Below are 26,286 nucleotides of genomic sequence, written 5' to 3'. Positions count from 1 at the left end.
TTAAACATGAAAAATAAAATAAACTACTAAAAGCCACAAGTAGAGCTATCTACAATTAAAAAGACACTACTTCACTACAACAGAGAGAGAGAGATGTGTGAATGGCCAAAAGAATCAGGCATGCCCTACTCTAAAACAAAACCACAAAAAAAACTTGAAACTATAAATTTTACGTTAAGGTAAAGAAAGTACAAAGAAGTAGAGCCAATAAGACGCTGGAGAACAATTTCAAAAGCATGTCCTTTCTTGAGATCATCAAGCATGGTTGCCCTGAGTTTACTATATCCTTTCCTGAAGTTACCGATACATTCACAGACATTGAACCTGTTCAAACAAATCAAGTTTCTGAAGTTTAGATGAAGATAACAGATGACTCTAATAAAGTTTTTTTTTTTTTACTTACAATCATACTCTGCCCATCCAATCCGTTGCCGAGCAAGATCATACACAAAGACTTTATCTTTAAGGACAAGATCTGCAAAAACAAAACAGGATTGGTATATAAACACACTGTTGGGAAATAATCAATATCTATAAAAGCTCAATCCTTGACCTCCTAAAATATTCTGTTCTTCAAGAGCTTGGGAAAATCCAATGCACCACATCGACGCACCATCCTGACAGATATAAGAGACTAAGTTAATAGATTACACATATTGAAGCAGAAAGGTTTCAGTGCTACTAGTAGAAGAGCTTACATAGAAACCATAATGAAATAAGTAATCCTGAGGTCTCAACATCATTGATGCACCACCAGCAAAATTGAGACTAACCGGAGGAAACATGTTATTTATGCTGCAACAACACACCCCAAAAAACCAAGAGAAATCTCTATTAACTTTGACCTATAAAAGAAAAGGATTTGAACATTGCAAAGGCATACCTAGTGGAGACCAAATAGCACTGCTCTCCATTAGACATGATCGGTGTTACCAACTGCGACACGCTGCTTGATATCTGCAGATGATACAAGTACAACAACGACATCATTGATTTGAAAGAAAGATTCTCATAATCACCAGATAAGTCACAAAACTTACAGCACTGAGAAAGGGATCATAAGCCTCTTTCACCAGATACGTCAAAGTGGTTCCCGTGTCAACAATAGTACCACGTGTGTTCGAAGTCTCAAACGCCACCGCATCTATGGGAAGCATCTCTCCGTTAACGCTAATGCTCAGGAGATTTAAGTTATAGTGAGACCTGTAGATGAAAACACACATTCTTATCAGCTTCTGACAGCATAATACAATGAAGTGGTTAGTGAGAGCTTACTGTGATGGGACAAGAGGACTGTAAACCATCCCTGGTACCAATATCTCGCCAAGGACAAAGACACCACCTCCACTACCATCCCCCTTCAAGCAATGAGAAAACACAGGAGGCGTAATCCCTCGTGAAGACAGCTGAGAGACAACAGACAACTTCCCCCTGCCAAAACCAAAGATCCCATCCACCGCTTTGTCTGACTTCGTCAAGTCGCCAGACTGGTAGGTACTACATCTGTTTGAGAAACATGTTACAAACCTTAACACTCTGATTCAAACACTTTGATAAGAAGAAAAAAAAAAAAAGATCCCTCACCCGAAGACAATGGGAGCAGATGAGTTTGCAACCAAAGACACTCCCAAAACAGCGTCAAAATAGAAAGTGTCACTCATGTAGTAACCGGAAGTCCCACTTCCATCGCCGTAACGAAAAGAGTAGCCACACTGGTTATTATTCTCGGAGCACTGAGCAGCTGTTGTCTGAAAAGCTGAAGAACAAATGGGATCCGAACAAGTGAGGGAGGAGGCAGTCAAGGAGCCAGGAGCGTCAAAGAAATGAAGCTCAATCTGTTAAAAAAAACACAAAGACAAAAGATAAAGCCATTTGAACTGATCATCCACACAAGAAAGGGTAAAACTAACTAACTTACTCCAAGTCCACTGGAGCGAGGGCAGTTAGAGCAAGAGCCACAAGTAACCCACAAGATGTCGCTTCCAGTATCAATCTGAACGTTGAACTCTGTAGGAGGAGAACCCAGTTTCACCTTTGTGAAATAAAGCCTAACCAATAAAACATTATTTATATATCACATAAAAATCCATTTAATAGAGAGACTGCAAAAAGTTTGACATTTACATAGTCGTCTTCGAGCTGCAACACACAAAGAAGAAAACGATTCTTTCTTTAAATCAAATCATGAACGAACCAAAGAAAGTGGACTGCTTTCTAAAAAAGGAAACTCTTTTAGTGATTACCCGACGAGGAAAGGATCGGAGGAGCCTTGGACTGGGAAGTTCACGACGCCGCCGATTGAGCTCTGGCGACCGCCTCTGTTTAGTAAGATTCGCGCGTGGCGGACACTGTCGCGCGCCCTGAGCTCGCTGAGCTCAACTGGCTCGTCTAAGGGGAAAGCCCTTTGCAAAGGGAAAATCTTGAGAGGCGAGGCGAAGGCAGTGATCGCCGCCGCGAAGGCCACCGCAACTGCTAACAACATCAGCGTTAAGGAGTGAAAGATAGGCATTCAAGTAGCTCGTTGGGGTTCTGGTTATGTTCTCGTTACAAGACAAAAGTTACGAATCGCGACAACTTTGCTCGATTCTTCGCATCGAGACTCTCGAGTCGAGGGGGAGACAAGAAAACAAGAAAGAACTGTCAGAGAGAGAAAAAGAAAGTAAGAAAAAGAGAGAGAGAGAGAGAGACGTTCTTAAAAATGTTTTAGCGGAGACTTAAAAGAGATATATATATAAATCCGAAATTATCGGTTTAGTTTCGGTTTGGTTTTTTGTTCGGTTTTGGATCTTGTTTAACTATTTTAATAAATTAACGATTGGTAGATTGGGTACATAACTAAATAACTTTCGTATTTCCTTTCTCTTTTACATACTTTTACCAGTCTTCAGAAATTTAGAAGAAAGTTATTAGAGCAGAGAAACCGGGAAACAAGTTTAAATTAACGGATGTTGGTAAAAGAGCATGTGATTCGGACCAACTAAGATTCTTTGTCTCTTCCAGTACTATTTCTTCTTTCTTTTATAACAAGATAAAAACTTTCTTATACGCCAATCTTGGACAATCTTTTGACCATGAGGAAGTATAAAGATTGTTCCCAAAAAAAAATTAGAAGTAAAAAGACATTTGATCTGAGCAAGGGTTAGGTTCACTGAGTCTTACTAAATTAGTCATAAGAAGCTTCTACACGACATGGTCCATTAGTAATGAACCATTTTTCTTTCGTTAGATGGTTTAATATTCTATTTTAAACCATGTTTCTAAACAATCGTTTGTGTAACAAATTCGAGCAATGAATAAACAAATAAAGAGTAAATGATAGTAATTCACAACAACATAAAATGAATATAGTTAAAACTTAAATATTAAAAATTGACTTGCAGGTGAGTCTCGCGTCTTTAGTCTTTGATTCAAAATGGCACGTCAACGAACCATACCGGTCAACTCACAAAATTGGACACATGCTACGCCAAAATGCATTTGCTTTTCTTCCTTTCTTTGTAACGTAAAACTTTAGTAATATACTCAAAAGAATTACTGTATGTTGGTATACTGCAAGCTCTTGTAAGTTTCATAATACATCATATAATCTTCAATGTTTCACACCCCATGTATATAACGAAAAGATTCAAACATTACAAGGTTCAGATTCAGAGATCATAATAGCATATGATTCTGTAATCCAATACTATTGTTTTTTCAGATAAGTCTCGGTAGTGAGCTATCTTTAAATGTGTTTCTTTTTTACTTACACAACGGCTTAAGGAAACAAACCAAAAGCTCCTTTGTGTTTAAAGTTCGTCAACCCACGGATGAAGTTTTTGCAGCGAGATGGATTAAAGCGCGACGATGATACTGGCTTCTTAGCTTCTTGTATTTCTGCACAAACGCTGCTGTATCAATCTCCTTCTCCATATACTTCTGTTGCAGCTCCTCTGATTCTTCATCTCCCTTCTTCATAGCATCTACCATTAACCAAAAATAACCGGAACTGCGTTTAGAAAGCAATGTCCATAGTTTTGTTACACATATCGAGGGAAGGGAACCTGATGTTTTACCTTGAAGTCTATGAAGAAGAGAACCAGGAGAGTAGAATCTGAGGATCTCGTCTCTTTGATTCTCAAGCTCATTGAGCCTCTCTTGTGCAGTTGCAAGCTCACTTGTACGGATTATTCTACACTGTTATATACAAACAATTTCACAGACGGTGAGAAAAGTTTCATATACTTAAAATAACTCAAAACAAAACTGTGAATAAATATACACACTTGGTTTCTGAGCTCCACTATCTGTGGCTCCTTCTCCAAGTTTTCTCCTGTTATATATTAGCATAAATGTTTTACGTTTCTTTATGAAACATGAATCTAAGTTGTTTAAGTAAAAAGTTATACGAGAACTCACTAGCTAGATGTAATGTTTCTTTGCGAAGCTCTTCTCTGATCTGGTGAACATTAAGAATGAAAAACACGTAAACAATGAAGATGCTACAATTCTTAAGATAGAATGATGATGATGATGGTTTGAGAGACTTACGTTGTTTTGAATAGTGACCTGCTCAAGCGAGTTCAAGAACTGCTGGTACGCATTCTTGTCAGTCAGAAGCTTCCCGAGCTCATCCACACTAGAGTCCAAATTTTTAAAGAAGACAAGATATGAGTGGTAAAGAGAAAGATCAAGTCCAGAAATCGATTCCTTTCATATATGTAATACCACAGAGAGCTTCAGCAAGAAAACTATCAGAACAAGTAATAATCTATGGTTTGGTCTGAAGTTAACACAAAATGATCCCAAGTATATAAAAGAAGCAACCAGAAAGGCTAGCTACTAACCTTTTGTCTTTCAAAAGGGCAATAATGCCGGCCGCTTCACCTGGCGAAACATGTGATGGGATCTGCCCTCCTGATGTTTGAGGCCTGGATGAGCTAGGAGAGGTGACAAGAGACGGAGAGTACCAAAGTTGTTGTGGAGATGGTTCTGAAGAAGAAGAAGGACGAGACTCCCCCCCAAGTTGCTCTTTTGATCCCCTGGGTGTGGGTTTATCACAAGAAAAACATACTCAAACACTATCTAAAAAGTGTTCAACATACATCATCTTATGGCCGATATACAAACATTGCAGAAACTAAACACGAAATGAGGTTCTATTTTAAAACATTACAACCAATACTTGTCTTATCAGAAACGCATCAAATCAATGAGAATATATTCTATATTTCATTATGTCAAGGTCTCAAATCTACTAAGGAAGATTGTATATATACAAAAAATAATAGGGGAAAACAAAGTCAGTGACTTTAGGGAATCCAAGTAAGCAAAGATCAACACTAATCGCTATTAGCAGCAGTAAGTAACTAAACCCAAAAAAAAGCAAACTTCTTTAACCACCAAGAGACATGCCCAGAAGCAGATACATCCCAAATCATGAAAAATAACAAAATCAGATCATGGAGTTTGATGGTTTTTACCAGAAATTGAACATGGTGGTGATTCCTCGGTCACACCAAAGGTTTCTCGATTTCGAAAGATCGCAATCAGATGATCCCCGATCGCTGATACAAGAAACAAAATCGATCAGATGAAGAATCGAGGCGGAATCGTAATTCTCTTTTTTCTTTAACGAGAGGAATACATACTTCTTCTCTTTCGTTCCTCGTTTTGTTTCATGGTTTTTCATTAGTTGACAAATATATGGGCCTTTATTATTGGGCCGCTAGTGATTTTCTGCCAAGTTCTTTGATGGTCATTACTATTAATTAACATGCAAATGAATAGGTAAAACCATGAATTTGAAATTTGTTTTGAATTATGTTGTATTTGTTCTTTGTGATAATCTCATAACACTAAAACACTTATATAAAGGTGTGCTACCAAATGATGAGGTTCAAAGGAGCATCCATGCTGCTTAAACTCGCACCAAATCATTAACAAGAAAACTTTAGTACCAAAACCGATTATTTATACTAATAGTAGTTGCACCAAGTAAATGAATATAGCAAGAAGAGTTGTTTTTTTTTAAACATTGGTTAAATTATCGATTACTTCATCGTATAATATCTATTTTATCATTGGTCAAACCGATTATTGAACAATTTCACGATTCCACGATGTAGCTGCACCAAGTAAATGAATATAACAAGAAGAGTATTAAATTTTTAGATTATACATATGTGATCTTAATTAAGCAATGATTTATTGATTTGTGTCACAAGCTTAATTTCTTTTATATATGTTTGATAACTCAAATCATCTTATTCATATGTTGTGATTTTGATTTTCTTACCTTGAAGCTAATATTGTAAGCTGTGAAGTTAGTTGCCAACACATCAAAAGAGAAGCTATAGGCAGTGCCTCCTGCAGATTTTGATGTGTCATTCGATTCAATGGATGTGTTTTGATATCCTCTTCCTTGCATTACAATGTTTGTCTTGTTTCTCATTAACTGTAACTTTTTCCCTGCTTACTTAACATTTAGCCAAACATTACTAAAACTATTTGATATTACACAAGAAAAGTATATAGCTGTGTTTGGAAACAACTTCATAGCTCATGACATCAACTTTGTGGTAAGGAAATTATGATAAAAATTTCAGATTTACTTTCATGCACATCTTTTTTATCCGGTGAAGAATGCTGCGCCAGGACCAGAACACGGCGTCCAAGGAGCACAAGCTGTTGCTCTGAGGCTTGAAGGAGACCAAGCAGCATTTTATGGTTGCGGCTTTTACGGTGTACATGACACACTCCTTGACAGCGCTGGAAGACACTTCTTCAAAGGATGTTTCATCCAGGATGCAATAGACTTTATTTACGGTGCTGAAAGATCTATCTACCATGTAATAAAGAAAAACATGCTTGTTCACTAAAATTTTCATATGAATATGAGATCACAATGTGATAGTGAAACATGATTGTACGATCAGGTCAAGGAGACTACTTCGGGGATAAGCGGAATTATTACAACTGAGGGAAAGGATTCAAAATCTTCAGCCAACAGGATTCTCGTTTGTGAACTTCAGCATTTCTGGAACCAGGAAGATTTGGCTTGGGCGAGCCTGGAGATCTTATGCAACTGTTGTATTCTCGAATACTTACATGTCAGAAGTCGTCTCTCCAGTGGGTTGTTCGTTTCACCATCCAAATGAACCATCTGAACAGTGATGAGAGTTTTGTTCGTTTAGGCTCAAAGTTTTTGTAAGGGTAGAGACAAGACTTGTTCAAAGTTAATTTTATATCTAATATTTTTTCGTTCAGTTTTATGATCATGTACCCTATGTTTATTCAAATTCTATACTATACTTATAAGTATTGTAAAACAAAGTAATGAAAATGAGTTATGGTCTTCATCATGATTGTAGAATCTAGAGCAGTTATTAAAGATTGTTTGGACCGACAAACTCTCAGTCTCCAAATTTGGATAATAAGAGTGAGTTGAATTTCTACTTTATCTTTGAACTTGATCGGTATAACTTTTAGAAAATCATTAACAAATTTAACCAATCAATTATTTTATTAATATAAAAAGCATGAAATTGGTTGTTAACATCATCCAATTAACATTTTTGTTTTGCTATTTCATCTAGGAAAGTGTTTGATACTTCATCCCCATGTTGGTTACTTATAGATAAGACAAAATAAAAAAAAGTAAGTTGAATAAAAGAAAAAAATATTCAGGAAAATGAGAAAAATAAGCAAAATATGAGCAAAAATAAGCAAACAAATTGTGAAATCAAAAGTTTAAGACTTAGAACCAAAACTAATAATTTACTAATAATAGTTATACCAAATAAGTGAATACAGCTGGAAGAGTATTAAATTTTTAAACTATACACATGGTCTTAGTTAAGCAGTGACTATATGATTTGTGACACATAAGTAATTTCTTTTACTTATGTTGATTGGTAAAATTCTCTCAGAGATTAACTACTCTTTTAAAAATATTAAAGTATATAGATATAGAATAAGGAAGATAATTAAACACATAAAATCTATTGTATATAGGAATATGGTCTTGTTTGGAAACTAGATATGAATGTTGTGTCTTAGGATGGATGGATCAATTTCGAATTGTTTGTTGCAAGTTGGTTTAAAATGTGTCTTGATTAATTTTTTCTTTCTGTCTTTGTTTCGTCAGATGGATGGATGAATTTGCTTTTGTTCTTTGCGTTTGCAATCCGAATGATGAAGGGAATTAACCAAGTTCTTGGAACAAAGTTCAATGCAATACAGGTTAGCAATTACTCTTTGGTCTTGTATAACAAGGTTTGATTTGTTCTGTCTCTGTTGTATGTTATGGTAACTCTTTAATCTTGTGTAAATGAATAGATTTAGCATCTGGTCTGAATAGAACCGAGTGTATTTAATGTTATGGTTAGCTTTAGTTAATGGTTAGGTAGAAATGAATGGTGTAGTGATGAATGTGTTAGATAGATGTCAACTCGGTTTGGTTGTTGTGTTCAATGCTTTGATAGTTCTCTTCAATCTATAAAAAATATTCATCATCCTCTTTCTTGAATTCATTTCAAACCGTATTTCCTCCTCTCACTTCCTCACTCTTTCCTTCTCCTCTATCTCTCTTGAGCGTGTTTTGGAGATGGATTCCAATCCATTTACGCATACAGGAAACTTTGTTGATCTACTTCATAGTCAACAAAGTATTTCTTTTGCTAACTATGAAGATATCTCGACTCTGTCTTCATCTCAACTTCCTTCTCTTGGCACGGACGATGTTGGTGAGCGTCGGGAACGAAGGACGTGGACTCCTACTGATGATATTCTGCTGATCAGCTCGTGGCTCAACACCAGCAAAGATCCAGTTGTTTTCAACGAGAAAAAATCAGGCACCTTCTGGAAGAGAGTTGCAACCTATTTTGCAGCAAGTCCGAAGGTAGCTGGCTGCGAGGAGAGATCGACTAATAACTGTAAGCAGCGTTGGCACAAGATCAACAACTTGGTCTGCAAATTCTGTGGCGCGTACGAAGCTGCAACTAGGGAGAAAAGTAGTGGTTGCAATGAGAATGATGGGCCTCAAAAGAGCTCATGAGATTTTCCACAACAACCATAACAAGAAATTCACTTTGGAGCATGCTTGGAAGGAATTGCGAAACGACCAGAAGTGGTGTGAAGTTTCAAGTGCTAAAAACGATGGAAGCTCTAAGAAAAGGAAGTGTGAAGACACTGCAGACTCATCGGCCTCTCAACCATCTGAAACCAAGCATCCCGCGGGTGTTAAAGCATCAAAGGCCCGTGGGAAGAAGACTATGAGGGAGGAGTCTGCAATGAATGGGTTTCAAAGTATGTGGGACATTAAGCAGAAGGATTTGGAAGTGAAGGAAAGGTTGTCGAAGATGAGTATACTTGAGTCTCTTATTGCAAAGAAAGAACCTCTAGCTGACTATGAAGAAGCCCTCAAGAAGAAGCTCATCAGTGACTTAATGTTTAATTAGTGTAAGTGGTTATTGTTCTTCTTATAACTGCTTGGTAGTTTTGTTAACTCGGTGCAACATTTGTTATTGTTAACTCTGTTTCTTGTTATGGTCTTGTTAACTGCTTGGTAGTTTTGTTAACTGCTTGACTTTCTTATCTTTGTGTGATGATGATTAACTATGTTTTTCTCATGACTTGTTGCCTGTACTTGCTTTCAGGTCAAGACAGTGTCACAGAGTGGAACATTGAAAGTGGGAGTCTTGTGTCACGTTGTCTCTGTTTGAAGACAGTATCACGAAGTCTCTGTTTCTTGTGGTCTTCTCGTGGAGTGGAGCAATCAGAGTGAAAGAGTTGTGTCACGCGTGTTTGTAGTATTTGGAGTCTAGTGTCACATTTTACTTGGAGTCTAGTGTCACATTTTACTTGGAGTCATCTGTTTGGAGTCTTGTATCACGTATCAGTCATGTTTTGTTGTACTTGGTTCACGGATTATCATGTCCTTGTGTTTGTAATATTTGGTTCACAGATTATCATGTTCTGTATATAAAGTCTTGTTGTTCACCATTGAAATATCACACAATCTAATTCTCTCCTTCTCACCATTGAAATATCACAGAAACTCTCGTTCTCTAATTCTCTAATTCAAACTCAAGCCAAACGAATTCTCTCCTTCTCACCTCACCATTCAAAGAAGATCAAGCAAAAAAAAATGGCATCGTCTTCACATAACATATTTGATGGATCAATGGATGATGCTTTTGATCAATATTTTGATCAACAATTTGATCAATATTTTGATCAAGCATTCGAGAATTTCTCCAATAACTATGGTGATCAAGAAAAAGAGAAAAAAAAAGGAAACAACGAACTTACATCGAAAGAAATCGTGAAGAAGACGATTTACGTTTATGGAATGATTATTTCAGCGACACTCCAACATATTCTCCAAATCTATTCCGACGACGATTTCGAATGAACAAACATTTGTTCATGCATATTGTTCATCGACTCTCCAATTAAGTTCAATTCTTTCAAACAAAAAATGATGCTCTCCTAAGGGTTAGTCTCTCTCCACTTCAAAAGTGTACAGCAGCCATTCGTATCTTGGCATATGGCAACGCGGCTGATGCGGTCGATGAATACCTCCGCCTCGGTGCAACTACAGCTCGATCGTGTTTGGAACATTTGGTGGACGGAATAATTTCTTTATTCGGCGAAGAGTACCTGAGAAGACCAACAACACCTGCTGATCTTCAACGTTTACTTTGTAATGGTTAATAACCTGGAATTCCCGGGATGATAGGAAGCATCTTGTATGCATTGGGAGTGGAAGAATTGTCCCACTGCTTGGAAAGGGCAATATACTTGGGGTTCGGGTAAACCAACAATTGTTTTAGAGGCGGTTGCTTCATATAATCTCTGGATATGGCATGTGTTTTTTGGACCTCCAGGTACCTTAAATGATTTCAATGTTCTTGATCGCTCACCTGTTTTTGATGACATAATAAATGGTCAAGCTCCGCAAGTCACATACTCTGTCAATGGAAGAGAGTATCATTTGGCTTACTATCTCCCTGATGGTATTTATCCGAAATGGACAACTTTTATTCAATCAATTCCATTACCACAAGGCCCGCAAGCAGTTTTATTTGCTCAACGTCAAGAAGCTGTCCAAAAAGATGTCGAACGTGCTTTTGGAGTCCTGCAAGCCCGCTTTGCCATTGTTAGAAATCCAGCACTTTTTTGAGATAAAGTCAAAATTGGAAAGATTATGAGAGCTTGTATCATACTCCATAATATGATAGTAGAAGACGAACGAGATGGATACACTCAGTTTGACGTTTCAGAGTTCCAAGAAGCTGGAGACAACGGAAGTTCAAATGTCGATCTCACGTATTCTACAGATATGCCTTCAAATATCGATAGACAAATGCATCAACAACTGAAAGCTGATTTGGTTGAACATATATGGCGTAAATTTGGACGTGATAAAGACAACAACTGAGCTTGATTTTTTTTTATTCTCGTTTAATTTAGTAATCTTTGTTTTAATGTTTTTTTTAAGTTATATGTTTAAAATATAATCTTTTATAATGTTTTAATTAATAAAAAAAGTTAATTTTTTTTAATTCTTTATAAATTAAAAACTTCTAAATAAGATACTACCATTGGAGGCCCAAAATCATAGTGTCTCTTAAGTGTGTTTCTTAATTGCTTTTAATTAGTTAAATAATGATTAAGAGAACCATATGTGAACATGCGTACATGTGAACAGAATGCACTTAAACTTCCACAAGTCGATATTTCTTAATGTAGTTTTGTTGCGTTCGTACAGAGAATATGCACCAAATATAACCAAAAAGCTGTGACGAGCATGTTCATACAAAACAAGAAGAGAAACAATGTAATGCGGACTAAGAGGGATGGTTCCCTCTAGTAGGACGACACACATGGTTACGTTTACGAGCATGTTCTTCGTTGTGGTGCTGTGTCCTACACGCGTACCCGTACCAACAATTTTCTCTCGCTGCTGCATCAGCTGGAAAATAATCTACGATAAGCGTTACCCGGAACCAGTATAAAAGGAACCCCACCAGCTTATCATAACACTCACTGCAATGTACAATTAACAATCTTATCATCACCAGTAGGAAGAAATCAACTATGTTTCAAACCATGCAATTTTGAGACGGAAGAGTCTCCACACTAGACTAGTAACTTACTTGCAGACATGTGTTGATGTAGTTATTGTCTCAGCATGATTGAGTGGCATTCGAGAGCGGTCTGCATACAAAGACATCATTAGAACTAGATATATAGACATAAAAAGGGCAAAGGATAGGTTTTAATTTTGTGGTTTTGTTAAACGATTTTGCACGGTTAATAATTGATATTAAGATTTTACCGATTTGTCTATCGTTGAAAAGACTGAACCACTCAGCTACAACATCCTGCACGGTTCTTCCCATCTTAGCAATGCATCTTTGTGTTATCTACAGAAAACACACACAGAATGTCACAAAAGAAAGAAAAAAAAAGAAGAAGAGAGATATCAATACTCAGTAGTTCGTTACATCTTGTTCATGGCGATTCATTTCATGGGTTAGGAAGGGAATCCTTGTAGCTGTGCGTTCCGAGATCTGCAAATATTAGTAAGAAAATAATTAAAAAGAAAAAAGAGAATAGCAAATACACAAAACCATCTTTGGATCATAGCCATTCTAACCACAGTGCAAACTATTATTGTTGCAATACCTCAAAGATGGAAAAGAAAAGCTATCATACATAACAGAGAGCCAAAGTTCAAAGAGAGACTTTTCTTAACGAAAACTATTATAGTCTTATATAGCAAACAGTATATACCAACATGCCTTAATAATAGAAAACAATGAACACTTTTGATTAGATCATAGCTTAACCTACAGGTCTGAAAGTTTCCGGATTGCAGACTGGAGTAGATTCACCATGTGTAACATTTTGGGAACTCCAATAAGCACCACAAAACGGCCTATCACATCCCATGCCTGCAATAAACTTTCTTAGCTGAGAAAGTGAAAGCAACAACAGCAATGAACTTAAATAATGCACACTAAAGAAGCATGTACTACTGCCACTTACAGTGTAACGGCACTTGAATATTGGTTCTATTAGGCATCATTCCTCTACACAGGTGGCATTGCAGGTGTGCACCATGTCGTTCACACCGATAGCCACCAATCGTAGCAACTGACAATAGAGCCGTTGGCGCAAAAGAACAAACCAATCCATCAATGATATCATTGTACTATGATACCTCTAGTCCTCATCTTTTTTTTTATTTCCTTTTCCCCCAAATACATTAATTCTTTTGTACGACTAGAACCAGTTTACTTTGGGCATACTTTCGAATCAACTTATCCAAGAGGATAGTAAGAAGATAGTTCTGAAAATGAATTTCAAATTCTAGTCTCAAAGTTCCTTTGCATCCACAGTTTTTAGCAATGTGGTAAGCTTTCTATGAAAGACAAATATTAATTTTTCTCTACAGTGAAAAATATAACAAGAAAGCATCAAGATAAAATATATTACCACATTGTGGACATTGCAAACGCAAGCTATCTCTTTCTTCAAGTGTGGGCGAGACTAACGTACTGAAACGACGTTTTCTCTTACTCCCAATGATCTAAAACGTATGCAAATTGTAGTATTTAAGACAGCATGGAAGGTATGTATAACTCATAACGAATTGCACAAAAATACGTTCAACGTGTTTAAGTAATGGTAATGATTCCTTAGTGATATACATCACTTAATCATCTTGATAACAAATGCTTTATATATTTACAAAATCAGTTACTTAATAGAAGACATTGCAGCAAATACTTACAAGATTCGATTGTATTGATGAAGATGAGTCCAACACTGCGAGATCTTCAGCTGGCCGCCTCAGTCCGGTATCCGCTTTCAATATATCCTAACATAAAAGTCTCTGATATAGTCACCAAAAAGCTCAAGAAGCATATATGAAGAACAAGAGTATAGTCATATGCAAGTGAACAGACAATTCTACCTCTTGTATGTTTTGCAGGAAATGATTCCTCCCAACAAACTGTACAGTTGTTCTGCACTGTGGACACAGCACATGCTGATGTCTCGCCTCAGATCTCCGCATCCATTCTGAGAAACAGCCATTACTGCAGGCAGAACACATCAACCATCAGTTACCTACCAATATAATTTTTTTAATCTCGGATGAGAACTGCACAAGTCCAACGAATGGGCAGACCAGAAATTATGAAGGCAAGGCGCAGCTGTGACAACATCATGCCACACGTTTAAGCAGATACTGCATTTAGCGTGGTCAGGATCTATGGAGATCTGAAAAGCAAAAACCAAAGAGACCGAATAAGAAACTTCAAAGAATCTAGAGTTATGGACTATGAGATAATAATAATAGAGCACCTTAAGTAGCTGGGATCTTGAATCTGGAGCAGGCATTACCGTAAATCTGTACTGCAAGTAACCTACAAAATTGAATTAATTATATCTCGAAGTTTCTTGTCTTCTTAAAAGTAACCTAACATACAGAAGACACAAACAGTAACTTGAAATAAAAATCTGCAACTATAGCTTTCATTATCAGAGGCTCAGAACTAGTTAGTTCAATGATAAACATTTGTATAGCAATAGTACCATATCCATATATTTAATCTACTCTATTAGCCTTCAACCAAAAAGGGATTCCTATAAACTAAACCGTAGCAATTATACAATTCATTTTGTTGACCATACCAATTCCAAATGAAAACAAAAAAAAAAGTCTTGCTTTAAGAAATAAACTAACTCAGAGATATTAAGATGTAAGGAAGGTCGAACCTTGTCCTCCAGGGCCAGGAACAATTTCGGAACCAGAGATGATATCAACAGCACCATCTTTGGGGATGAGAGCCTCGTCAACAAGTATAGCATCCGAACTAAACAAAAGCAAAGCAAGTTACCAAAAATGCAGAGAGAAACAAAGAAAACATTAAAAAGACTAAACCTTTTGTTATGTAAAGTGGCAGAGCCTTGACCCAAGTTCTTAGTGATTCTGCACCATTCATGTCTTTCTGAGGAAGATGGTTTAATCTCGGAGCATATCACCATATCACCACACCTAATCTTGATGTCAGAGAATCTAGTGTCCAACGGAACTGCGAAAAAAAAGAGAAACTTTAAAGGTCAATGGACATTCGATAAACAAAGGGAGGGGAGAAAAAGGGCAGACCCAGTTTGGCCCATGCTTCATCATCATAATCATCGGAGGGTTTAGAACGAGAGGATTGACCTGATTCCGTCGTCATCGGAGTTCACTTTCGAAAGCTTTCAGAGGACGACGACTCCTATTTTTTGTTTTTCTATCGTCAAAGGAGTGAACTTTTTTGTTTCTTCGTATAACCGTTTCGGTTATGGGCCTTTATAGACGTATGGGCTTTTACTAGCGTCAGTTATATTCAGCCCATGATGTAGATTATACACACAGCTTCTGGCCTTCTAAGCGAGTCTCTTCGACCTACTCGAACAAACTACCAAACTATACTCCCTCTGTTCCTGAAAATAAGATTTTATACAGTACGCACGCTTATTAAGAATTTAATAAATGTTTATAATTTAATTTATTTTTTACTTTATTATACACTTTCCAATAACTTTCCACCAATGAAATTTAATCAATTCAAATATTCTCAATTAATGTTCCTCAAAAGTATAAAAAAATACCTTAACAATATAGAAAATCTATCTTTGTGGAACAAGAAAAAAACCTAAAACATCTTACTTTCGGGAACGGAGGTAGTATTAGATATATACGTTTTTGATTATTTTAGCTTACTTTCTAAAAGTAAAACAACACTAGTTTTTAGTGTTTAAAATATGTATGAAATAATGCAAAATCATCAAAAGTACTATGAAAATATATTCATATATGTAGTTATTACATAGAAATATATATATATATATATATATATTTATGTTTGATTATTGGAAAACAACATGTTATATATGAATTGTTCAGTTATGATTTTAATTAGTTCGGACCCGATCTTTTGATCATCACATGTTGCAGCTGTACATGCAACAACAAAAAAACGTGGTTTAACATGTTCTTATGTTTTTACTTTTGTCGACATATATATTTCTTCTACATAACTTTATTGTTTATTTTTTTTTAAGTATACAACAGTGAGATTACGTTGTAACGTTGACCTTCTTAAACAAACCCAAAAAAAAAAAACTTTATAACAACAAACCACAATTTCCTGGTGAGGAGCTGGACAGATAAAAGAAAGAGCACGTAGGGACGACATATATAGTACAACTCATGTACTATTTCCTTTTACGGACATGGCTAAATCTTTAGAACATTCGTCGAATCATAGGAGACCTTGTCGGCTTTCAACGGTCAGCTCTTTGACTATTCCAAACAGCATGCTGCTGAGTTAGCTACAAGCCTACAATCAAATTAGTAACGTTAACACCGCGGAAGTTTAGATGACCAAGTCTCCTTTAAGTTTTAACACAATCCTACTTTCGAACACTATCAAAATATTTTGCAAGACGTGTACATGAGTAAATCCATTTTCCAAAAACTCAATCTTCTATAAAAATTGATATCAGATACACAAAGCAAATACCATGATCGTTACCAATAATCATTTTGGACAAAATAATTCTCTTGCGCTGGTTTAGATACTTGATTAACTAAATTACTTATACAGCAATCGATGAAGTTGAATAAAATCCATGAAAATAGTTGCAACTTTTCAGTGTGTACTGTGTAGTACAAATTATTTACCGTTAGGGAAATTCAAGTATCTCTAGATTAAATTTGACTGCCGAGTATCATTTGTTTACGATGGCGCCAACATAAATAGTTGAAACTTGAAAGCAAAGTTTAAAACGTGAAATTTGTTAGTTTCGTGTCTTGTCACCTTAATAAGTTAGTTTGAGTAACGTTACAGATGCAACTGGCAACTGCTCGTCAGCAATATGTCCTCATAACTCTTGTAGGTTTTATATTGTTTGACTTTATGCATAATTATTAAAACAACTATATACGATTTTATCTTTTGACTTGGGCAATTGTTATTAGACAAGACTTGGAAAGGTCCACGGACTATTTTATGATAAACTGAAGGCTGCTAAGTCGCAATGTGCAATAATTTAATACAATTTCTCTTATACCTACTCTTTCATTAATTTCACATAAAATTATCGTGTCAATATCTCATAACATTTTAAAAATATTTGAGATAACTATCACGTAATTATATATTCTCATTTTTCTCTTATTATGCCGCTTCAGATTTTTAGTTTAACATTTGGCACAAGACATTGTTTTTTTCTCTTCAGAAAATTGAATGCCTCGTGTGTGTAAAATATTGACAACTAAAACAGTGTTGAACAAAAAAAGAACACTGTTTTTCTCAAAAAGAAAAACAAAAAAGAACATTGTTTTCATAAAGTTCAGTATAAAACAGAAACCCATGTTTCTCAACAAAAATAAAAAAAAAAACTTTTGTCGTGAAAAAATGAATTTTCCTCCCTTTTTCGTCCGTCAACTGATTTTCTTCTGTGCGAAAAGCAAAAAGTTTAATGCGGAATGATCCACAGAATATAAAGAAATAGAGAACATGACATGTCCTACAAAACCAATGCAACGAATGGAGAGGAAAAAGACGAAATGCATGCAGATACTTTTGTCTTTGACTTCGCAAGTTTTAGTAACCGTCTTCTAAATTATTTATTTTGCCAACGCACGCTAAAGTATAGCTTAATTTTTTTTGATAACCATGGTATGATTTCGAAATAGTTTTAGGTACAAGGACTAATCACTACGAAACTTGCAAAATCCACGTTTTCTTACTATATAAAACGTCACAGATGGCTAGACTCGAATCAAGATGGCGGTACTCACAGCTGTGAACTCTTTATCAAGAGTGAAAGGTTCCAGTTAAAATTTAGTTTAATTTTATTTTAACAACTTAACCTTCATATCCTGGTTTCTGGACTCCATCATTTATTTGATGTAGTTGTCACTCGATTAGACTCGTATGATGAGGACTAAACACTAAACAATCGTTAACTAAGTCGGTCGATGTTTATTTTTCTTTCCAGTCCATGAAATGATGTGTTTAACAAACTTCAAATCTATAGATCAATTTGAGTTCCTCAAATTAAATACAAGCATTTAAAATCCACTATCGGGCATAAGTAACATGCAGTCATCTGTGATTAAAAGGTTTGCCGTGATTTATAAATGTTGAGAAGTGATTATATCCATGCGGTACTTCCTTCTCACGGATATGTCAAGGATTCTGTCATCGTGGTATTAAAACCTTTTCAAATAAAGACTGTTTCATATACGTAAGGACAAATAGTGTATACTAAACCGTAAATCTGAACAATAACTAAATATGAACCGTTTTACGGTGGGAATGGTCACTATAAAAATTTTCCCCAATAGTTCAAGAAAAACTTGTGGTTCGTTGGTTTAGTCCGACTTAAACTACATTAAGTTGTCAAGGTTAATACTTATTACATATAATTTTGCTAAACAAAAGAAAAAGTAGTAAAAACGAAATTTTAATTATTAAAATTGTCTTTAAGAAAATAAATAATAACACATCAGGGGCCCTTTATGGCTTAATCTTACGTCCAATAGTTGAGTTAACTACGTGCCCTTTCATAGATTTGACGTGGATTTCGTAAAAGCCAACCAATATTGTAGAAGATGTTGTTGTTTGACTTCCATAAAATATCCCATATCTATCATATTCTCACACATAATATAGTTAAATCAGATTTTTTTTTCCTGATCGATGTAAACTATTGTGAAGGTCTTCATTGGATGGAAAAATTACTTTAAACAATCTTTCATATTAAATCGAGATAGGGCTTGCATGCTGACTTCTGTATTATCTTAACTACGTATTGTTATTTGTTCTTAATCAACAGGCATGGGATCCCTCGATGAAACTAATCAACTTATATATTTGGGGCATTCGTCGAAATACATTATATATAATTATATATTTATTATTTCCCTTATTGAACATTTTATATCTTCCTTGTATATGACAAGAACATCTAGTTAGCAACTTTTCTTATTCAACCAAGTGTAAAATCTCTCATAGCTCAAAAAGTAGAAATGGACTAGCATATGAAAAACTTATATTGTTCAAAAAAGGAAAAACTTATAATTTCAACATGTAGTTATTATTTTCAGTCCAGCAGTGTTTTTAAGACTATAACTAGATTTTGATCCGCGCTTTCAAAGCGCGGGTTTATTTTTTATTTTTTTCAATGGTCAAAATATTTAGTAAATGTCATATGGGCTTTTTGCAGAATTGACCTATAACTTAAAGTCAAACACAAAACTAACCTCCTTTTTTTTTTTAAATTGGTTTTGCCCTATTCACCCCACAAGTTCATATAATTTACGAAAATGCCATTAATTTTTTTTTCTTTTTTTTTCGAAAATGACATTTTTACTCTCTCACCCTCATCATCTTCAAGTAATTACAAGATTGCCATTGTCATCAATACCACAACCACCATGAAAAACCAATTTGAAGCTCTTAATGCTCCCAAAATCGATTTACCCTTCTTCTTTTTCCATTCTTGTGAACTAAACACAACATATCTCTCACTTTCTCTCCACAATGAGCTAAAAAAACCCAAGATTTTGATTCTAAATTTTTTATGGTTCATAGAGTCATAGAAGCTAACGATTCTGGGTGGGTTACTTTCGTTTGTGATTCTGTGTGCTTGGAGAAGCCTTATGTATGCTAAGGAACTTATCTCACCAATTTAAGGTTTTTTTTTTAAGTAGATACTTACAGTTAAGTCGTCATAGGTTAGTTTTGCAATTGAAAAAAAAAAACTTCAAGATTTAATTATATATAGACGACTTATAATTCAGTCGTCCACGAGATGACTGAAATGTAAGTCGTCCAGAAAAGTCAAACTTCTTAAATTATCCAGTCAAATGCAAAACTAACCTATGACGACTGAAATGTAAGTCGTCTAGCTTTTTTGGAGTTTTTTTTAGCCAAACAATAGTAGGCGACTTATTTTTCAGTCGTCCGAAATAACAGATTTCAAAGTCAATTGCAAAAATAATCTCTGTGTTGACCAGACGACGTATAGTTTAGTCGTCTGGACAACTTAGATTGAAGTCGTCCGCGTCTTCTCCGCTAGTTTTTAAGTCTTCTACGTTAGTTTTTGATTAACTTGTATTTTTAAGAGTGATAAGTAACTTCAAGATATGTAAAACTCATATTTACAAAATATGTTCTCTCCCTTAGTTTTACTAAATTTGACTAAGTTTTTCAACGCAAACTTATAATAAAATATGATATGCTTTGACTAGTTACTATTGTTTGTTTCCATCTCTTATGTATTATTGTTATAGACAATAATGATGACTATTGTTATGAGTTGGAAGAAGGGTTAAAATGCTTCTTAAAATGTTGTATCAATATAAAGCTACCAACATTCTTGTTTATTAAGATGAGAAAAAGGTCATTGGAGTTTATTATTGCATATGAGAGATCCAAAGATAAGAAAAAGGCTACTGAAGTGTATTATTTCATTGATTTGTAAATGTGTAAACACATTGTTAGCACATTTAATACATCTTGGAAAACATTATTACTGATTTTACAAAAAATTCACAACTAAAAGAGTAGACATGCAATTCACAAAACAGACCACAAACAAAACTATTATAGATCATTCCTCTACAAAGACAAGCTTGGATTCCACTTGAGTAGACAAGACCACACGACTTTTAAGAAGTCCAGACGACTTCTAAGAAGTCTAGACGACTTCCAGGAAGTTCAGACGACTTTGTCAGAAGACTTTTAGGAAGTTCAGACGACTTCCAGACGACTTCCAGACGACTAACAGGTAAGTCGTCCCAGAAGTCTTCCAGATCTGAAAAACCTGCATATCCAAAAACGTTCAAATGGCTTAAAAACAGAAAAAATGTGTGAAAGATTAGATAAATCTACCTTTACAGAACACACAAAAATACATATCTAAAAATAATAGATCTACCTTTAAATTAGTGGAAGATGAGTACCATCTAATTAAAAACCTGCAAAAAAGATAGATTAGTAAGAAAGACATGAGACAAAACTGGAAAATTCATATAAAGTTTGGTGTTTTCAGGTCAAAGAGATTAGAGTGGGTTTGGAGAGTTTTAGTTTGGGAAAAAAGTAAGAACTTTATACAACAAGAAGTTCCCAAATGAAGAAAAATCAGACATAAGAACTTACCAAAACGCTCAGATCTATTATGAAAGGGAGACTTCGTCAGAAGACTTCCATGAAGTTCAGACGACTTCCTGGAAGTCCAGACGACTTTCCTGAAGTCCAGACGACTTCCTGGAAGTCCAGACGACTTCCCTGATGTCCAGACGACTTCCTGGAAGTCCAGACGACTTCCCTGATGTCCAGACGACTTCCTGGAAGTCCAGACGACTTCCCTGATGTCCAGACGACTTCCTGGAAGTCCAGACGACTTTCCTGAAGTCCAGACGACTTCCTGGAAGTCCAGACGACTTTCCTGAAGTCCAGACGACTTCCTGGAAGTCCAGACGACTTTCCTGAAGTCCAGACGACTTCCTGGAAGTCCAGACGACTTTCCTGAAGTCCAGACGACTTCCTGGAAGTCCAGACGACTTTCCTGAAGTCCAGACGACTTCCTGGAAGTCCAGACGACTTTCCTGAAGTCCAGACGACTTCCTGGAAGTCCAGACGACTTTCCTGAAGTCCAGACGACTTCCTGGAAGTCCAGACGACTTTCCTGAAGTCCAGACGACTTCCTGGAAGTCCAGACGACTTTGTCAGAAGACTTCCAAGAAGTCCAGACGACTTCCAGACGACTTCCAGACGACTAACAGGTAAGTCGTCCAAGAAGTCTTCCAGATGTGAAAAACCTGCATATCAAATCCAGATCTGAAAAACCTGCATATCCAAAAACATTCAAATGGCTTAAAAATAGAGAAAATGAGTGGAAGATTAGATAAATCTACATTTATAGAACACACAAAAATACATATCTAAAATTAATAGATTTACCTTTAAATTAATGGAAGATGAGTACCATTTGATTAAAAACCTGTAAAAGAGATAGATTAGTAAGAAATACATGAGACAAAACTGAAAAATTCATATAAAGTTTGGTGTTTTCAAGTCAAAGAGATTAGAGAGAGGTTGGAGAGTTTTAGAATGATGAACATTACATTTTTGTTGCAGCCATTTTAGAGGAGGAGAGAGAATGTGTAAATTTTTCTTTATATAGGGAGACAAAAAATCCAATTAGGTTAAATATTTTTGACTCAGACGACTTCCTATACGACTTACACTTCAGTCGTCTGTTGAAGAAATTAAAACAGACGACTTACATGTAAGTCGTCCAGTAGAGTTTAATATCTTTAGCGGGAAATTAAATATTTTTAGCGGAAACTAAAATAGAAGACTTTCCAGACGACTTACAAGTAAGTCGTATGGTTTAAATTATTTAAGCGGGAAAATAATTTGTTAAAAAAAATTTAGGCGGGAATATTTGGACGACTTACATGTAAGTCATCTGTTTTAATTTCTTCACCAGACGACTGAAATGTAAGTCGTCCGAGTAAATTATTCAACAGACGACTAAAATATACGTCGTCCGAGTAAATTATTCAACAGACGACTGAAATATAAGTCGTCCACACCCTAAACATAACTCTTAAACTTAATTATCTAATTAAAGACTTCATTATCTAATTAAAGACTTCATAAAATCAAATCAAACTTGAAAAGTGTTTACTATACACATAAATAAACACATATAGGTGAAAACTAATTTTTGAAAAAAACATTTTAGTTTTCCAAAATCTAACCCTAACAATACATACAATACTACAACATATGTTTGCCAAACTCCTAAACCAAAGTATTTCATGATTCACTACTTCCACTCATCTATCTTCAAAACAAATCAATTTTATCATATCTTAATTTATATCACTTAAAACTGTTTATAATTATTTGATTTTTATTTTTCACGCATCAAAATATTTTTTTACAAGATTTATAAATTATTTTTAAAATAAACCGGTACCAGACGACTTCCAACATCTCAGACGACTCAGACGACTTACTAGGGCTATATTCGTAAAAATGACTTCTGTTTTTTTGTTTGGTCACAAGGGGCTGAGCTGTAATTTCACTAGGCTTTTAGGTTAGTTTTGCATTTGATTCGAGTTTGGGTATAAGTTTGGGGTTAAAATCAAGTTGTGAGTTAGTTTTGGCAAAAATCCCATATAAATATCCCTTGTTTTATTAATATCAAACATTATATATAAATTGTATTTTTCTCTTTAAACAAAAATTTTCAACCAAATTTTAGCCAAAGAAAACAAAACATTTCAAGCCTTTTTTTGTTGTGTGCGTAAAAGTACATAAGGTATCTCCAACAACGCAAACTATGTAGACTTTTAATAATACTAATAATAATTATTAAGTTAAAAAAAAATTATTATTATTTTTTGTTTTTGAAAAAGACACTAATAATAATTATTTCTGTATCATTTTCAAATATATTTAATATTCTTGCCAGTTAGACCCTACCATCTCGTGGTCTTATTGCCAAAAACTATAGAATAATGATACTAATAATATGTCAACGATTTGCTGGTAAGGAGACGAGTTAAGAAGAAGAGGTCGGTCTCCAAAAATTTGACTGAGAACAATACCAAAGCTGGTTTTGCTCGTCAAAGTATCAATTCTCGACTATTCATTTCAACGTCGCATCATCAAACACGTATATATAAATACCTCTACCTACCAACATGAAAAACCCACCACAACTTAATTACCAAGTCCTGAAACATCGATCGATTCTTCACATTTACATATACACAAACACATATAAAATCAAGATCCACCAGGTAAATTACATACATCTCTTGAGTTTCCGTTCTTTAATAAGTTCTTTGTACATATTAATTGATTTCATGATGGATATACGTAGAATGTCGCCGTCAATGATAGCTCTGGTGGTGGAAGAAGAGAACAAGAAGTACCAAAGAGGTGTGAAACATCTTTGTGACAACGGTCTGACCAAAGTGCCAACCAAGTATATATGGCCTGAAACTGACCGACCCATCTTCACAAAACCCGACAAGCTCATCAAACCTAAACAAAACCTAAAGCTTCCCATCATAGATATCGCCGAGCTCCTTGGACCTAATCGGTCTCATGTCCTACGAACCATAGCCGAGGCCTGCGAAAACTACGGATTCTTTCAGGTTGGTTCTCAAACCCTAAAGTACGTTAGTGATTGTTATAAAGATTACTTGATTGCTAAACAAGTAAGCTATGTTAATGGGCATACAGGTGGTGAATCATGGAATGGTGGGAGATGTGAGCAGGAACATGATAGAAGTATGTAAGAAATTCTTTGAGCTTCCATACGAGGAGAGATCAAAGTACATGACTTCGGACATGTCGGCTCCAGTACGGTACGGCACGAGTTTTAACCAGAGCAAAGACAATGTCTTTTGCTGGAGGGACTTCTTAAAACTCTCTGCACATCCTCTCCCTGATTATTTTCCTTATTGGCCTTCTTCTCCATCCGATTTCAGGTGAGATTTCCCATATATACATTCTATAAATGGAAAGTTAATTAATCTTATGCTGATTTTTTTTTGTTTCTTGAAAATAAATATAGTTTCAAGAAAGACAAATATAGCACGTGTTTCAAGTATTAAACGGGTAGTTCAATCAATATTTACCTATATGATTCTATAAAATATTTTAAATACATCTGAAGAAAGATTAGCTGTCAAAGTAAAAATATTTGGTATTGCAGTTTTAGACACATTTTATAATCTTCTAGTCACAAAGTGCATACTCAATTAATTAATAGGGTCAGCGATGGTATTATTTTTTTTGAGAAAGAAGTTAGCGATGGTATTATTTGATATAAGTTTTGTAATAGATATGTAAGCGGCTTGGGAATCTATAAAGATGGGTGGAACTAAGAACTACTAAATATCAATTAAAAAATAACAAAGAAAATTAAGGTCCAATATATTAGAAAGTTACAACTTATTTTTCTTTCTACATCACTATCAATTTATTATAGCAGTGACGGGTTACATATCACGCGTAACATTAATAAAATATTGTAAACAAATAATTACATGAGCCTATAACTAAACTTATAAAATTTTAAAAACGAAAACAGGAGTTTGGCGGCTATTTACGCGAAAGAAACGAAAGAGATGTTCGATTTGATGGTGAAAGCCATATTGGAGAGCCTTGAAATCGACGGTGAGGGAGACAAGGCGGCCGAGGAGTTGAAAGAAGGTAGTCAGTTGGTGGTTGTGAACTGTTATCCGCCGTGTCCACAGCCGGAGCTGACGCTGGGGATGCCACCACACTCCGATTACGGCTTCGTGACTCTTCTTCTGCAAGACGACGTTGAAGGGCTTCAGATTATGTACCGTGACGAATGGGTCACTGTTGATCCCATTCCTGGCTCCTTTGTCGTTAACGTTGGTGATCATCTCGAGGTATTAATCATCTTATTCATAAAAACTTTCTTATATATTTTTTTAGTTCACCAAATTATGAAATTACATTCAGTAAATACATTTTTAAGAGAACTGATTTTCACTTTTTATGTTCCAAAAATTATTTATCTGTAAGACAATTATTTTCTTAAATTTAAGGGTTAGCGCTCTTAGCCTAATTAACAACAAAGCTTAATAATATATATTTTTGATTGGAATAATAAATTCCTTCACTTAAAAAAAATGCTTTTACGATCTTAAAGATAATAAAGCATTCCTCGTATACAAATATTGGAAAGGATATTGATTCGGATACAAGTATGGAAACTTCTATATCCCTAAAGATGAATTAATATAGCCTTGACACTGCTATTTCAGTTTTGTTTGGGCTAATTTTGTCATATTTGTGTAGATATTTAGCAACGGGAGGTACAAAAGCGTGTTACATAGGGTATTGGTGAATTCCACAAAGCCTAGGATATCAGTTGCGTCGCTGCATAGCTTCCCTTTGACATCCGTTGTGAAGCCCTCGCCGAAACTCACCGACAAGCATAATCCACCACAGTATATGGACACCGATTTTGCCACTTTTCTTCAGTATATATCTTCTCGAGAACCCAAGTGGAAGAATTTTCTTGAATCACGCAAGATTCACCATATAAGGTGAACGAAAAATATGATCATCTTCAACGTTAAGGTGAATTAGATTAATTGTGGTATGGATCATGGTTAAAAGATGATAAATAATATAAGTCTCGCTTTGTTTCATATGGGGG

At 35.4% G+C, this 26,286-nt stretch overlaps 5 protein-coding genes and 1 pseudogene across 7 annotated transcripts; 3 read left to right on the top strand and 3 right to left on the bottom strand.

Annotated features, from left to right (window-relative positions):
* On the bottom strand, nucleotides 1-2,681 carry LOC106342617 (aspartic proteinase-like protein 2). 2 transcript variants are annotated; one of them, XM_013781606.1, is made up of 11 exons: nucleotides 2,244-2,681; nucleotides 2,125-2,139; nucleotides 1,919-2,048; nucleotides 1,585-1,835; nucleotides 1,276-1,503; nucleotides 1,041-1,203; nucleotides 884-957; nucleotides 699-795; nucleotides 554-617; nucleotides 404-475; nucleotides 1-324 (listed from the first exon to the last, which is right to left on the bottom strand). In XM_013781606.1, the coding sequence occupies exons 1-11, from the start codon at nucleotides 2,507-2,509 to the stop codon at nucleotides 170-172; spliced, it is 1,515 nt and encodes a 504-aa protein (XP_013637060.1). In that variant the 5' UTR covers nucleotides 2,510-2,681; the 3' UTR covers nucleotides 1-169. The 2 variants fall into 2 exon arrangements, with proteins under 2 accessions (XP_013637060.1, XP_013637061.1); XM_013781607.1 differs by lacking the exon at nucleotides 2,125-2,139.
* Nucleotides 2,682-3,529: 848 nt separating this feature from the next.
* On the bottom strand, nucleotides 3,530-5,639 carry LOC106339363 (vacuolar protein-sorting-associated protein 37 homolog 2). Its single transcript, XM_013778153.1, has 7 exons — nucleotides 5,463-5,639; nucleotides 4,827-5,021; nucleotides 4,531-4,618; nucleotides 4,399-4,438; nucleotides 4,266-4,312; nucleotides 4,056-4,176; nucleotides 3,530-3,962 (listed from the first exon to the last, which is right to left on the bottom strand). Exons 1-7 carry the CDS (start codon nucleotides 5,474-5,476, stop codon nucleotides 3,799-3,801), a joined length of 669 nt encoding a protein of 222 aa, XP_013633607.1. The 5' UTR covers nucleotides 5,477-5,639; the 3' UTR covers nucleotides 3,530-3,798.
* Nucleotides 5,640-6,413: 774 nt separating this feature from the next.
* Nucleotides 6,414-7,155, top strand: LOC106337986 (annotated as a pseudogene).
* A 1,432-nt stretch (nucleotides 7,156-8,587) lies between these two features.
* Nucleotides 8,588-9,766, top strand: LOC106337985 (glutathione S-transferase T3-like). Its single transcript, XM_013777067.1, has 3 exons — nucleotides 8,588-8,881; nucleotides 8,976-9,420; nucleotides 9,639-9,766. Exons 1-3 carry the CDS (start codon nucleotides 8,588-8,590, stop codon nucleotides 9,764-9,766), a joined length of 867 nt encoding a protein of 288 aa, XP_013632521.1.
* A 1,922-nt stretch (nucleotides 9,767-11,688) lies between these two features.
* Nucleotides 11,689-15,305, bottom strand: LOC106337401 (E3 ubiquitin-protein ligase CHFR). 2 transcript variants are annotated; one of them, XM_013776498.1, is made up of 14 exons: nucleotides 15,167-15,305; nucleotides 14,942-15,092; nucleotides 14,776-14,873; nucleotides 14,362-14,423; nucleotides 14,186-14,277; nucleotides 13,970-14,093; nucleotides 13,787-13,873; nucleotides 13,489-13,582; nucleotides 13,039-13,146; nucleotides 12,844-12,944; nucleotides 12,495-12,560; nucleotides 12,326-12,413; nucleotides 12,144-12,204; nucleotides 11,689-12,033 (listed from the first exon to the last, which is right to left on the bottom strand). In XM_013776498.1, the coding sequence occupies exons 1-14, from the start codon at nucleotides 15,240-15,242 to the stop codon at nucleotides 11,835-11,837; spliced, it is 1,407 nt and encodes a 468-aa protein (XP_013631952.1). In that variant the 5' UTR covers nucleotides 15,243-15,305; the 3' UTR covers nucleotides 11,689-11,834. The 2 variants fall into 2 exon arrangements, with proteins under 2 accessions (XP_013631952.1, XP_013631953.1); XM_013776499.1 differs by having other exon boundaries at nucleotides 15,227-15,297.
* Nucleotides 15,306-23,900: 8,595 nt separating this feature from the next.
* On the top strand, nucleotides 23,901-26,240 carry LOC106337402 (feruloyl CoA ortho-hydroxylase 2-like). The gene is made up of 4 exons (XM_013776500.1): nucleotides 23,901-24,241; nucleotides 24,330-24,577; nucleotides 25,183-25,510; nucleotides 25,923-26,240. The coding sequence occupies exons 1-4, from the start codon at nucleotides 23,948-23,950 to the stop codon at nucleotides 26,175-26,177; spliced, it is 1,125 nt and encodes a 374-aa protein (XP_013631954.1). The 5' UTR covers nucleotides 23,901-23,947; the 3' UTR covers nucleotides 26,178-26,240.
* The last annotated feature ends 46 nt before the right edge of the window (nucleotides 26,241-26,286 follow it).

This window comes from Brassica oleracea, chromosome C4, assembly GCF_000695525.1.
Source record: "Brassica oleracea var. oleracea cultivar TO1000 chromosome C4, BOL, whole genome shotgun sequence".
NCBI lineage: Eukaryota > Viridiplantae > Streptophyta > Magnoliopsida > Brassicales > Brassicaceae > Brassica > Brassica oleracea.
Note: the sequence above shows the minus strand (reverse complement) of the source record. Positions and strands in the feature narration are given on the sequence as shown.

Bases quoted from the DNA above. Each gene is read 5' to 3' on its own strand.
- LOC106342617 (XM_013781606.1), bottom strand. From the start codon at position 2,509: ATGCCTATCTTTCACTCCTTAACGCTGATGTTGTTAGCAGTTGCGGTG. The intron at 1,204-1,275 runs GTAAGCTCTCAC...TTTCATCTACAG, and splicing joins AGTCCTCTTGTCCCATCACA to GTCTCACTATAACTTAAATC. The intron at 325-403 runs GTAAGTAAAAAA...TTGTTTGAACAG, and splicing joins TGGATGGGCAGAGTATGATT to GTTCAATGTCTGTGAATGTA.
- LOC106339363 (XM_013778153.1), bottom strand. The intron at 4,177-4,265 runs GTGTGTATATTT...TGTATATAACAG, and splicing joins TAGTGGAGCTCAGAAACCAA to TGTAGAATAATCCGTACAAG. The intron at 3,963-4,055 runs GTAAAACATCAG...GGTTAATGGTAG, and splicing joins TCTTCTTCATAGACTTCAAG to ATGCTATGAAGAAGGGAGAT.
- LOC106337985 (XM_013777067.1), top strand. From the start codon at position 8,588: ATGGATTCCAATCCATTTACGCATACAGGAAACTTTGTTGATCTACTT. The intron at 8,882-8,975 runs GTAGCTGGCTGC...GCGCGTACGAAG, and splicing joins ATTTTGCAGCAAGTCCGAAG to CTGCAACTAGGGAGAAAAGT. The intron at 9,421-9,638 runs GTGACTTAATGT...ACTTGCTTTCAG, and splicing joins CCTCAAGAAGAAGCTCATCA to GTCAAGACAGTGTCACAGAG.
- LOC106337401 (XM_013776498.1), bottom strand. From the start codon at position 15,242: ATGACGACGGAATCAGGTCAATCCTCTCGTTCTAAACCCTCCGATGAT. The intron at 12,945-13,038 runs GTAAGTGGCAGT...AGTTTATTGCAG, and splicing joins TATTCAAGTGCCGTTACACT to GCATGGGATGTGATAGGCCG. The intron at 12,034-12,143 runs GTAAGTTACTAG...TGTACATTGCAG, and splicing joins ACATCAACACATGTCTGCAA to TGAGTGTTATGATAAGCTGG.
- LOC106337402 (XM_013776500.1), top strand. From the start codon at position 23,948: ATGATGGATATACGTAGAATGTCGCCGTCAATGATAGCTCTGGTGGTG. The intron at 24,242-24,329 runs GTTGGTTCTCAA...ATGGGCATACAG, and splicing joins AAAACTACGGATTCTTTCAG to GTGGTGAATCATGGAATGGT. The intron at 25,511-25,922 runs GTATTAATCATC...ATATTTGTGTAG, and splicing joins ACGTTGGTGATCATCTCGAG to ATATTTAGCAACGGGAGGTA.